The sequence below is a fragment of the Somniosus microcephalus genome, chromosome 2 (genome assembly GCF_052327205.1).
Source record: "Somniosus microcephalus isolate GS21.2 chromosome 2, FLI_Smic_1.0, whole genome shotgun sequence".
NCBI classification, from domain to species: Eukaryota; Metazoa; Chordata; class Chondrichthyes; order Squaliformes; family Somniosidae; genus Somniosus; species Somniosus microcephalus.
Genome location: NC_140988.1, coordinates 184258413 through 184272734, shown reverse-complemented (window position 1 = coordinate 184272734; position 14322 = coordinate 184258413). Strand labels below are relative to the sequence as shown.

Here is a 14322-nt window from a genome sequence, read left to right as displayed (position 1 = left end):
TTAATGGCAAGCTTAATAACTCTGTGTGCCACACTAAAATACACCTCATCCTGTGTTTTCCTTATTACTAATCACCCTCGACAATGGCAATACTTATGTTCATCCCTAGGATCAAGGCGAGGACGTTCCACCTCATTCCGGACGTCCAATGTTCCTGTAATTACAAAAAGGGGGCTGGTCGTCACCAGCCAATTAGAATGATTCTACTCTTATCCGTTCTTCAGTTCAAAATGCTGTACATCTGGTTCATTTCTTGTTCTGTGGCTCTGTCTCCAGACATACCTGAACTATGGCATATAACATTATCATCATACACAGCCCCATCATTGATATATGTAGTAACTCCCCTTCCCATTCTTTATACCTTCTTGCATACTCCTCACTCTCCTCAAAAGGATCAAATCATAATTTTCCTTCTATCACTGTGGGGAAATATTAACTTAACATTAAGAAACTTAAATTTAATACTGTCCAATATCTTTAAATTTTATTCAGTAATACTGAAGTTGTTGCTTGGTGAACTTAAACAGCTGTCAGTGGAAAGGGTTAACTCCTTTGCAGGCTTTTGAAGGTGGAGCAAAACATTATTGCGTCACTTCAGGTAACTTAAAAAAAACATTCCTGATCGAAAAAGACAGTTGTGTTTTCACACTTTAACTAAACATGAACACTTGGGCTTCATTGGTCAGATTCCCTTTCTCAGCTGCCCGCTTAGCTGCCTCATCTGCCCATGCATTGCCCTGTTGGTGTCGGTCAGTAATCTTCTTGTGTGCTTTAATTTATTATTGCGCACTCTTTGGGTAGGAGAGAGGCTCCTACTACTTCCTTGATTATATTCTCGTGTCTTATGGGTCCTCCGCCTGATGTCATATATCCTCGCCTACTCCAGGCTACCATGTAATCAGGCACCACCCCAAAGGCATACCGACTATCTGTATATGTTTACACTTTTTCCTTTGGCTAACCTCAGGGCTTCGGTGAGAGCCACCAATTCTGCTACCTGAGCCGATAGGCTTCCTTCTAGCCGACTTTCCCTTTTAATCTGTCCGTTGCCATTGTAATGATCCTTACTGTGGTAGTTATAGATGTGGAATGGCCTATTCTGGTCTGGTAATCCCAGGGCAGGAGCACTTACGAGGGCTTGTTTCACTTTACAAAAGCTGTTTCATGGTCGGGGCCCCAGTCCACCAGCTCCTGGGATGGTTTCCCCCCTTTGATCAGATCCTGTATAGGCTGGGCCATTTCTGCATATTCTGGGATAAAGTTCTGGCAATAATTAAATAGCCCTAATACCTCCCCTCCCCTCTCTGGTGCGGTCCCTTCCTGCTGTTTTCTCTAGCTGCCTATAAGTACGGGACTGTGATAAATCAAAGCACGCAGCCAGTGATTGCGTGCGGTTCCCCTTGGTCCTAATGCCCCTCCCATCTGTTTTCGGGCATTTGTCTCTTCCCTTGTGTTATTATGTATCCTAGGTAGATTACTTCGTCCTTCCCTACCTGTACCTTTCTAGGGTTTAACTTTAGTCCCGCATTCTATAGGGCTCCCAGTACCGTAGTCAATTAAATATTGTAGAGGGACCTGCCACTATCGAATGTTCTTGCGGAGTGGAGTTATCTTATTCAATTCGGACTACACCAATTTACACCAACCAGAATTTCACTGTGGCCACAATGAAAGCCTGGTTTTAATAGGTTAATTTACCTCATAACTTCAAGGTTAAATCTTAGACTGAAACTTAATCTTTTGTTGAACAAACTTTTTGTTGCTCTTCTCAGTTTTTACACACCAGCTTAACTTAAATTGTAGGTTTTTTTTTTCATTCTAGGGGCACAATCTTATTCACACATTCTTAAAACTTCCAAAATCCAAGACAAGACAAAAGGGTTAAATGCCTTTTTTTTAACACAGAGAAGTGGGTGGAGCTAAAACACACAACAGACATTTTTTTTTTTTTAAGGACAGACTTTCAAACAAAGGAATATTGTAACCTCTTAAACATTCATTGTCAGGAAAACTTTCACACTTCAACACACAATTTCATACAACCTGAAATTCCAGCATATTTTTAAGGTTCCTTTCACTCCGCAAATCTTGTGTTTTATTTGTCTCGGTATAGATGTTAATAACTTCCATGTTGGTAACGCTTTAAGTTTTTAGCTTTTTTTTTTCCTTTTTAAATCGGTGACTCAGCAGCTTTCCCTGGCTTTCCAAATCCCTGTTTTTTTTCTTTTTTTGCTGAGTTTTCAAATTGGTTAGCCTGCAAATTAGATCTTTTTCCTTCTTTATCTCTCCCTTCTGCTTCGATTCCTTACATTGTTTCTGGTAACAAGCTAAGATTACCATTCCCCCTTTTCCTTCTTTATCTTTGGTTTGTCCCCTCCACCAAGCCCTTTGGCTCTCTGCACGGGCATAGTGGTTAGCACTGTTGCCTCACAGCGCCAGGGACCCGGGTTCAAATCCGGCCTCGGGTGACTGTGTGGAGTTTGCACATTCTCCCCGTGTTTGCGTGGGTTTCCTCCGGGTGCTCCGGTTTCCTCCCACAGTCCAAAGATGTGCGGGTTAGGTTGATTGGCCATGATAAAAAAAAATTGACCCTTAGTGTTAGGGGGGATTAAATACGTAGGGTTACGGGGATAGGGCTTGGGTGGGATGGCTGTCGGTGTAGGGACCGGGTGCTAGGGTTTGGATGATCAGCCATGATCTCGTTGAATGGCGGAGCAGGCTCGAAGGGCCGAATGGCCTACTCCTGCTCCTATCTTCTATGTTTCTATGTTTTTTATTTTTTTATCTACCAGGAATCGGGTTATAGAATCCAGGTCCCCCCACAGTGGGGAATCCTCCTTTCCATCTCTTTTTTTTTCATGATTCTAAATTCACTCGTCTCACTTTATATATCTAATACTTAATTCACATTGTTGGTAAATTAGGTTTGTACGCTATGTTGTTCGCCACTATTGCGTTAACTTAGTTAGTTCCTTACTTCCTGTCAATCACTCCGTTTCGTTCAACACACACACCAACCCTTTAGTCACAAGATTTTGATACTGTGGGGTCTGTGTCTCCCTACGTCCTACTTGATCCTGGCCATCATGTGGGACTACTGTCCTCTTAATTCCGGCTCAGGCTAGGCGTTTGGGACAGACCTCACCCTTGTCCGTTTTAACCTCTTTGTGACTATTGAGTTATTTCATTTACTCACGATTGTACAATCATTCATTCGTTTACTGAGGTTTTGCCGCCTCTCGGCTTATAAGGATTTCCCGCCTCCTGGGTTAGGGGACTTACCGCCCCTGTCGGTTTACTTTTTTGGCCAGAAGGACTCGTCCTTCACCAAGTGTTAAAACAACCCGTTTAACTACTTCTTTTAAGAGCCGCACCTCGTGGGCCTACCAGGTTTCTAAACCCCTGTTTTCCGGTACCGCAGTCCGGCAGTTTTAACCACCTTCAATTAAAGGTGTCTTTCTTTTTATAGTTCTTTTTGTACGTCGATCTTACTTGACGTCTCGCCAGCGATTAACCTCTAATTTTACAGGTGGTAATTTAAACATACTCACCCGTCTTAGGTTATCGTTGTCCGAGAGTTTTGTTCAGATCGCGTATCCCATCCTCGTCGCCAATTGATGTAAGCCCCCAAAGTGCGGACCAAGTGATATACACATTTTGCCAGCCATACCTCCTCAGAGGTCCAATCAATTTAAAAGTTTACACATTAATCACTATCCGGGAGTGGCTGTTCATACAGAGTTAACACCTAGTATAAGTTTTGTTTCCCTGTAAATGAGTCATGTGTGGCCTGCTCATTTTCCTGGAAATGAGTCATGCCAGTCTTGCCTCTGTAAGGTTCAATTTCCTGGAAATGAGTCATGCCAGTCTTGCCTCTGTAAGTTTCATTTTCCTCTGAACTGGCAGGCTTCATTTCTCTGTTAGTCAAGCATATGGGTGATTAGTATACTTCATCCTCGAACATTCTGTGGCTTTGCCTGTTATAAACCTGCTTTTCTGCAGGTGAATCCTGTTTGTCTTGCTTTTTTATCTCCAATTTTTAATATCTTACTTCACCACCAATCTTTGTTTCATTGACAAACTTGTAATTTGGCTCTCTATTGTGTTATCTAAGTCATTAATAAATAGTGAATAGTTGTGGCACAAGCATAGATCCTTGTGGAACACCACTAGTCTCTTCCTTCCAATTTGAGTACATACCCATTATCCCTACTCTCTGTCTTCTACCGCCTAACCAAGTCAATAATTTGCCTTCAACTTCATGCGCTTTAATTTTAAGCTAACAGTCTCTTATGTGGAATGTTATCGAATGCCTTCTGGAAATCCATATAAACTACATCCATAGACATTCCCCTGACCACTGCTTTAGTTACTTCCTCAAAAAAATCAATTGGGTTCATTAGACATGACCGACCCATTTCAAATCCATGTTGGTTCTCTCTAATCAGCTCAAATTTCTCCAAGTGCTCAGTCACTCTGTCCTTAATTATAGATTCCAATAACTTCCCCACAACAGATGTTCGACTAACGGCTCTATAATATCCTGAGTTCTCTCTCTCTCTCTCTCACCTTTGTGACATCGAAGGCTGGAATTGGTTCCGAGTCAACAAAAAATATGGGTATTACCTGATCTATGCACTCCATTAAAGACTGTGTAGTAACCTCATATGCAAACGTAAGAATATTGTTAGGTATAACAATTCATAATATGTGATACTAATGGGAACCTGCAGTCAGATTGGTCTATACAGCTGTATTTAAAATGTGAAAATCCATTTTTTTTTGAGATGCAAACTTCAGGTAAAAGTTGAAAGGTCACAGTTTTGACAAACTTTTTTGTTCCCTATTAAACAGTTTACATTTGGAATATTTTTCTTATTTTGTACATTCTATTAGATGATTTCCATTTTCTTAGTCACTGATATATTTCATAGAATCATAGAAATTTACATCACAGAAGGAGGCTATTCAGCCCATCTTGTCTGTGCCAGCTGACAAAGAGCTATCCTCCCTAATCCCACTTACCAGATCTTGCTCAGTAGTCTTGTAGGTTACGGCATTTCAAGTGCATATCCAAGTACTTTTTAAATGTGATGAGGGTCTCTGCCTCTACCACCCTTTCAGGCAGTGAGTTCAAGACCCCCACCACCCTCTAGGTGAAAAAATTTCTCCTCAACTCCCCTCTAAACCTTCTACCAATTACTTTAAATCTATGCCCCCTGGTTATCGACCCTTCTGCTAAGGGAAATAGGTCCTTCCTATCCACTCTATCTAGGCCCTTCAATTTTATACACCTCAATTAGGTCTCTCCTCAGCCTTCTCTGTTCCAAAGAAAACAACCCCAGCCTATCCAATCTTTCCTCACAGCTAAAATTCTTCAGCCCAGGCAACATCCTCGTAAATCTCCTCTGCACCCTCTCAAGTGCAATCACATCCTTCCTGTAATGTGGTGACCAGAACTGCATGGAGTATTCTGGCTGCGGCCTAACTAGTGTTTTATACAGTTCAAGCATAACATCCCTGCTCTTATATTCTATGCCTTGGCTAATAAAGGCAAGTATCCCATATGCCTTCTTAACCACCTTATCTACCTGTCCTGCTACCTTCAGGGATCTGTGGACATGCACTCCAAGGTCCCTCTGATCCTCTGCACTTCTCGGTGTCCTACCATTTGTAGTGTATTCCCTTGCCTTGTTAGCCCTCCCCAAATGCATTACCTCACACTTCTCCAGATTGAATTCCGTTTGCCACTGTTCTGCCCACCTGACCGGTCCATTGATATCTTCCTGCAGTCTACAGCTTTCTTTTTCATTATCAACCACACGGCCAATTTTTGTATCATCTGCAAACTTGTTAATGATACTTCCTACATTCAAGTCCAAATCATTGATATATACCACAAAAAGCAAAGGACCCAGTATTGCGCCCTGCGGAATCCCACTGGAAACAGCCTGCCAGTCACAAAAACACCGTTCGACCATTACCCTTTGTTTCCTGCCTCTGAGCCAATTTTGGATCCAACTTGCCACTTTGTCTTAGATCCCATGGGCTTTTACTTTCATGACCAGCCTGCCATGCAGGACCTTATCAAAATTATATTTGTATGACAGTCCATCAATAAACTGTTTTGATGAATAATTGTAGTATGTGATATGGAGCCAAACATACCAGGAAGGTTCCAGGTTTCATCATTGGTCTGTGCTTAGCTGGCCAATTGTTTCCCTACTCGGCACCAGTGAGGACTGCACATTTACATGTCTGTATAGATATTTGGTGAAGTCAGGCTTAGACTCAGTTGTAAATCTCCCACCTTCCCCACCCCACTCCCCTCCCAAGTTGCCTGCTAATGCTTGCTATTCATGTTTACAAATGAGAATAAACATTTGTACGGGGTACCAGACATCTGCTGGCACAGTGGAATCATATCCCAGCAAGAGTCGCTACCTTCGGGAAAAGAGGGGGAAAGGTCAAACTCATGCAGTTCAACAGACTTGAAAATGGCTGAAAGGTAACTCGCCCCCCTCCAAGAAAAGCTCAGCATAATGGGAACAATCAGAACCTAGTTCAATAATTAAAGATGTGTATTTTCTTTCAGTCAATCAACCCTGGCTGGCGAAGCTGCATTAAAAATATGAGCTGTTCGATGGAAATTAAAGTTGATGTAGCATGCAGCTTGTTAAAGGCAGTTTTGGAAAATTAATTTTTTATAAAAAAAATTTCTAGTGTGACTGACTCACATAACATTTTGATGAGTTAGAACTGGTCTGATAATTAATACCAAGGGGAATTTGTCCCCGGTACCAAAAGCTACTAGTGATGTTCGATGTTGAAGTGTTGTAGGATGGTTATCCTTGATTAAGTCTGTGGTGCAGCAGCATTACTGAAATGCATAATAAATGTGATGCAGTGAAGTTATAAGGGTAATTTCACTAGTTTCACACTTCTAGCGGGGAGCTGTACTCAAAGAGCGTGTGGGTCGTAAAACTAGTGATTTTTTGTAGCCCTATCTCCAACCCATGCTCCTTTTGAGCACAGGATCAGTGAATAATTATATAACTATTCATTGGTCACAAAGGGGGTGAAACACCAGCCGATAATTTCAACAAAAAGGTTGTTATGAATCAAAGATGGGAAATTTAATTTTGTATTTACTGACTTTACTAAAATTGGTAAGAGGAATTTCAATCTCAAAATGTCTGCATATTAATGTAATTGATGTTATTTTATGCAACTTGGCTGCAGTCCAGGAGCTATTGTCGGAAGATCATGGTTGTAGTCTGCCAGCTACTCCGCAGTCCATTTCAGATCTGAAATCGTTGGCGACTGCTTTACTTGAGACAATTCATGACAAGAACATGGTCCTTCAGCATCAACGACAGACTAACAGGCACGTATTACCTCTGCTTGATAATCAAGAACCACTCGTGCTGTGGTTTTAAATCTGTTGATTTCCTGTAGGTACAGATAAGTAAATTATTACGGTTGTTAGATTATTCCTGGAAACAAGGAGATTGAATTATGGTATTATTGTTTTGATAGAAGATTTAATGCTTTGTCGCCACTGAACTGATTACTGAGTTACAAAGCAGTTGTTTTTTTAACTGAATAAAGGTTCTTCATCGAGGAACATAGCCTTGACCTGATCTCCCTACTGCACAAATGTCCTGAAAATAGAAAATGGGATGGGATGAATAGGAGGCCCGTCCCACTTGGACCTTGCTGTATTATCTGCCATCAGTGTTTTTTAATATCTGTGCAAATAACTCTTGAGAAATATTCTAATCCAGGCATGTGAAACTTTTTTTCACATACTGTATTGTAATCCCTTATGGTCTAAAACCTACATCTTTTGCTTTCTACACTTTCAGGAATAATGTAGCCCATACCTAACTGCTACCTTGATTTGTGGTAAATTGCCTACTGAAATTTATGTAGGGTTTTCACTATATCCTCCAGCTGTTGGATGGTGAAAAATATTGTACATTAAACCAGATCTCTACAGGCTAAAATAAATAATTACATTTATTTGCGGTTTAAAAAAAAATATAGCTACAAAAATACTAGGCATATGATGCAGTATAAGACAGCATCGTTTTGACATATAAACACCTGGAATGTCTACTGAAAGAGCGAGTTGGACTCTCAGAGCTGAATTTTGCCAGCGCTCAGAGTGGAGGGGGTGTGCTGTCGAAATTGCAAATATTGACCAGGTAGGAAACCCGCTGTCAACCTGCCTCCATGTGAATCTCCCAGGTGTCGGGTCTTTCTGTGTAGAACTGACCCGACACCAAGAGGCGGGGAGACAATTTAGATCATTAAATGGCTTGTTAACAGCCAATTTAATGCTATTTTGAACCTACATTGCAATTTTACGTGCTCCCCCACAGGTTACCCACTGCTTGGGGAACACGCCAGCTCACCCTGTCGTGAGATGAGTCTGCTTTGATTTATCTGATAACCTGACAGCTGCAGAAGTGGTATAAAGGATGCCATGTTGCAGATGTTCAGTTTCAGAGCTCAGAAACTGTTGGGTACTGCAGTTGTAAGACATATAGAGATTTCTTCAGCTTGCAAGTGTTTAGAGCCAACTGTATGTCCAGTGCCACCTCATTGGAACAACCTCTCTCACCATTGACGGATCGCTTCTGTCATCTCCCCTGCAGCTGCCATCTATTGCAGCCCTTGAAAAAATCACACCTTGGTCCTCTGAATCCTTCCACGATCAGCCCCAACACCAACATCATCAGGCACACCAACATCACCAACCTTCTCCGCAATCACCTGATGCTGCACAGGACACAGGGCATCAGCTCCTGACAACATTGCTGCCTGGGAAGCCAGCGATAGCATCACCATGGCCAGATTTACTTCACTTGACGCATGATGCGCCAGGTTTACACCATCCCACACCAGCACCGTAAAGCATCCCTATAATGTCCAAGCCATTCCATTCACATTCATCACTATAGGGGGGGATTATGTCTCAACATTCACTGGAACACTTCTCAAGGCGTGCACAGATCTGTCCAATAAGATGAAGTGGTGAAAATATAGATTTCACTGTATGACAACACATTACCAGAAACTTCACATGAACATTGGCTAAACCTCTCAAGTGCATGTTGTGTTGTTAGTTGGTGCTTGCAGTAGGATGAGGGTGAGTGCGACGGGTAGCTAGTGAGATGGGGAGATGATAATGTAGATAGAGAGGGATGGGTGGAGGTGCAAGGTAAGTTGGTGTGAGTAAGGATGTGCAGGAGTAGGGTAGGGACGGCAGAGTGATGGGGATGCCATGAATGGCACAGCAGAGTGAGTTTGAGTGTGACATTGCAGTAACGTTTCGTGATCTACTGAGATCATTGAAAGGTTGGTGCCACTGCAGCCAGTCACTCCTGACAACATCCCTGCTTGTGTCCTCCTGTGCAATGTGCAACCAGACTGCGTTGATCTCCTGGGGAGGTCTCTTCCGCTCATGGGAAAGGAAGAGAATCTCCCTACATGCGTGAGCCTGGGTGCAGACGTGCACCTTTGTGCAGTGCTTGCCAGTGTTTGCAGCACTTCAATGCTGCAGAACACTGACAGCACAACTGTCAATCAATGTGGCCGTGGTCCCTTTAAGGAAACCGGCTGATGATGCGTCATCAGACCCGTTTCCTGTTAATTGGCCAGGAACCCCGCAGGATGAGCTTAACGAGGCCAATCTACGGAAAAAAATTTTGAGTGAGCGGCTACAGACGGGAGTGGGACCGGAAACCGCCAACCAGCTCCCTCGCCGCCATCCCGCCTCCACAGGGAAAATCCAGCCCTCAGTCTCTTGAAGTAAAAAAAGTCTCTTGCTGTATTGCTGAGGTAGGGAATTACACATCAAAAATATAAGTTGAACACTCTTTAGTCTGAATATTCTTCAGAAGTCCAGTATGATTTAAAAACGCAGAGATCCACTTTCTTGATGCCCCTAATTTCTTTGAAGACCAAAAGAACAGTACTATTTGGCACAAGACAGCAGTGCAGATTATATTGGCATTTCTCTAAAATTAAATATCGTGAAGAAGAACTCCCCTCCTCCAAAGAAATGCACCTTGTTTGGAATCTTAGCTGACTTAGCACTTCAATGTCCATAGCCAATAAATTTGTAAAACTCATCGAGCTCAAAAATGTAGGGTCTATTTACACCAAAATCAAAAGGTTGAATGGCTGTAAGGAAGATAGTATGGCCTAGAAATTGGGCCACTTACCGCCCACCCGTTTGCGCGCTGTCCTGTCAGAAAATGGCGGCTGACACTCTAGAACCCTTCTCTGGCCCGGGACTCAGCAGCTGGCATTTTGGTGAGGGCCTTAGTACTAACAATAGCAGCGCTGGGCCCTGGATATGTAAATGAAGAGAGGGTGACGTCAGTCGGCGTGCAACACTAACTTAACGTTACCTCAACGAATTTCGACCTTAACACTGAGTTCACCGCTGGGTTCTAAGCTCGCTTTGAAAACCCAGTGTTCAGCAGACTGACAGAGGTGCTGTCAGCACCTCTTAAAGGGACACACACACCTGTCAAAACGTTTGCATTTAAGCTTTTGGTCTGGATTTTTTTTATTTTATTGAAGTATTGACTTGGTGCAATACATGTTAAAAGTTTTTTTAAGTGTGCAGGGAGTGCTGATGGCTGCTCGCAAGGCCTCGGATGGTAAAGGAAGGCCTCTGAGAAGACAGAAAATGCTGGAAATACTCAGTCGGTCAGGCAGCATCCGTGGAGAGAGAAACAGAGTTCACATCTCCGGTCAAGATGCTGCCTGACCTGCTGAGTATTTCCAGCATTTTATGCTTTCATATCAGATTTACAGCATCCACTTGCAGAGGGAAGAGGAAGACGCAGAAGAGGAGGAAGCAGAAGGGAGGATGCAACCCAGACAGCCCTTTTCTGGCCGGGATATCCGGGATGGAATAATCTGCCTGTGGTACCAGTGACAAAGCCCCAATTCCCCTTTCAGCATTTGTTCCACACCTCACCTTCCTTCTGTTACTGACCATCACAGCATTCGCTTGGCCACAATGCTGAAATAAAAGCCACCAGAAAGCAAACTTTCCAATTCAACTTTATACATCTATCCACCCAATATGACATCAAGAAATCAACTCATCACCCTTATGCATTCTCTTAGTGACTGTCATGTATCTGCCTTTGCCTATCCTACTGATGTCACACAGTGCTACCCCAGTGGCTGCAGCATGGTTGGTGGAAGGCTGCTGCCTTTCAGTGGGGGACACTGCAAATGGCCTTGCTGGTTGATCTTGAGAAGCTGGTGGCTGGGAGTGTGAAATCACGTGATGGTGTTTGTCCTCCTCCTCCTCCTCTTTCTCTTTTTCTTTCCCTCTCCCCCACTGGTTGGGCAAGCTGCATTTCTTGGGTGTGTGAAATGAGGAAGCCACAAGGGTGGCGTTGTGATGAGGGGAGGGTGGGAAAGCAAGAGGTGCATGTGCGAAGGAGGATAACGTATGAGGATGCCTGCATTTTGTATCCTTTCAGCCCCACTGCTGGCCAAGGGCTCAGCCATGCCATTGCCAAGAATGGCCTGCACTGTCTCCTCCAAGGGAGTGAGGTGAAGCTAGGAATGGGAGGTGTGCCTCATGCTTTGTACAGATTGCTGGTAGATGAGTGATTGCCGGGTGGGTGGGGTGGGGAGGTGTCGTGCATTGAGAAGTGTGTGAGGCTAGTGGTGCAGTTGGTAGGAGACGGTTTTTGAAGATGCATTCACTGACCTTGACCACTGGTCTGAGGTCATGAAGCTTCTTTGGATACTGGAGCCAGATTGTGGGGGGCAACAATGCTGGCAGTGGCTGCCTCGGTGATCTGGTCCCACGTCGTTCTTCCTGGAGGGCCTCCTGGCCTCTGTGGGTAGAGGATCTCTCTTGCAGTGTTGACTCCCTGCACAGTAATTCCAGCATTTTATGCTTTCATATCAGATTTACAGCATCCACTCACAGAGGGAAGAGGAAGACGCAGAAGAGGAGGAAGCAGAAGGAAGTGCATCTTCGAGTGCTGCGTGCGAGACCCTGGGTGCTCCTTCCCTAGCTTGATGAGCCATTTTTGTTCTTGCTGAAGCACTTTGCCCATTTTTTTTGGCATGGAAGGCAATTCAGCTTTAAGAGCTGAACTGCCATTTGGGAATTCTTTTTAATGTTCATTTTTTTCCAGAAGGCAGTTGAGCTGTAAGGGCTAAAAACTGCATATTTTTACATCATTTTTATTTTTTACATTTCAGAAGGCATTGCCCTTTAAGAGACTGACAATGCTTTCTGAAATGACGGCCTCACTTTCAGCGCAGTCTGTTCTTGCTGCAATGATGCTTCGGCCTACATTGGGGCCTCCTGCAGGGACAAACGCCACAAGGATGACATTACTGGGCTAATGTTAATTAGTCCTCAGCATCATTTTGTTGGTCCTGCTAGCTCCACCATTATCTGCGGCTGTTAACACCCGGCCGCGGTGGCACCGCCAGCTTTTGTTGCGGTCACGAATTTCTAGGCCTATGTCTTTGAACAGTCATTTTAGATTGAAGTAATTAAATGGAGTCCATCATTTGATTCAGGTTACTACATTTAAAGCCGATGTATAAGCCTAACGAGGCAAATTCCTGTATTTGCTACAGAAGCGAAGCTGTAACCATGCAGTCACGAACAGCGTCATGTGCAATGATTGCTGCTACTAACAACTGGAAAGAGATGTCTTACCTATTTTATGCCCAGATGCACTAATACCTGTGTTACTTATTCTTTATGTGCCACTTGTACCGATAGCTTTTGTGGAAACTGTAGAAAATGCCAAATTTGAAAGTTACACTAAAAAGGCTCATTTTTCTTGTTAAACAGTATTAATAAAAACATACGGCAGGATTTTCATTGAGCCGTGGAGGCAGGATTGGAGGCATGTGGGGGGTTAAAATCGCGAAAACTGGCGGGCGGGACCATCCCCACCTCCATCCCGCCTCCGAGCAATTTTAATTAATTCGTGTCTAATGGTCCCGTCTCCGTCCCGCCTCCAAGAGGCGGGATAGGCCGTTAAGGCCCTTAACAAGCACTAAATTCCCTCTATAATGCCATTTTGAAAGGCCTTTGACATTTTAACCCTTTTCCCACGTGAAACACGCCTGGTGTGAAACACGCCGGTGAAACCTGGCAGGAGCACAATTGGATTGCTGACTATCAGCTGCAGGTCAACCATTAAAGAGGAGATTTGATCAGCCATCATTTGCAGGTGGCAGGACTTTGTTGTCTCAGGTCTGGGGGGACTTTTAGAAGGCTTAACCACAGCTGTGGAAGTTTGGAGCCTGACACTCATCCCCAGTGTGACCTCCTGGGAAACCCCTCTCGCCACCTTCACTCAGCGCTCCCTCAACTGAGGCATATACCAGAAGCATGGGAGCCATTTATTTCCTTCCCTTCTGGGCATTAGATGAGCTCGAGCACCAGCCGCGGCACCAGCAGAACCAGGAACAACAGCAGCAGCAGCAACAGGAGCGCCAGGCTGCTGCTCACCCACCTGAAGCTGCACAGGCCAGAAGGTGCCAGCGCATGGAAGCCCGTTGGCGCAGGAGATACCCCCGAAACAGGGTCTACAGACACAGGGTCAGCTACCTCAACATGAGTGAGCAGCAGTGCCAAAGGCGGCTCTGACTTTCGTGAGAGGTAATGACTGACATCTGCGCAATGGTGCAACAATACCTGCAGCCCAGAGGACCAGGTGGACAAGCCTTACCAGTGGCCGTCAAAGTCACCACCGCACTCAACTTTTTTGCCTCAGGCTCATTCCAGGGATCAGCAGCAGACATCAGCGGCATCTCGCAGGCAGTCGCACACACTTGCATCATGCAGGTAACCGATGCCCGCTTTGCCATCGCGCACAATCACATCCATTTCACCAAGGATCAAGCAAGTGTCACGGCGCGAGCGGTTGGATTAGCTCATCTGGCAGGCTTTCCAAGGGCGCAGGGCATCGTTGACTGCACACATGTGGCGCTTAAGGCACCCCATCGCAATCCAGGTATTTTTGCCAACCGTAAGGGCTTCCACTCCCTTAATGTTCAGCTGGTGTGTGACCACAAGAAGGAAATTTTGCATGTTTGTGCCAAGTACCCTGGCAGTTGCCATGACTCTTTCATAATGCGCCAGTCTAGTGTGCCTCCGCTATTCAGTCCACCAGACCACCTTAACGGATGGCTAATTGGAGACAAGGGCTATCCCCTGAGGATGTGGCTAATGACGCCATTGAGGAGCCCATCCAACGAAGCAGAGGAGAGCTACAACTCCAGCCACATGTCCACCAGAGC

General features: G+C 44.5%; 1 protein-coding gene across 2 annotated transcripts in view; it reads left to right on the top strand.

Annotated features, from left to right (window-relative positions):
- The window catches only part of ccdc149a (coiled-coil domain containing 149a), a 198742-nt gene that overhangs the window by 105042 nt on the left and 79378 nt on the right, over positions 1 to 14322 (top strand). For both annotated transcript variants that reach the window (XM_085967855.1, XM_085967865.1), the window contains exon 9: positions 7246 to 7390. In XM_085967855.1, the coding sequence (XP_085823981.1) occupies positions 7246 to 7390 (145 nt within the window). The remainder of the gene's footprint in view (positions 1 to 7245; positions 7391 to 14322) is intronic.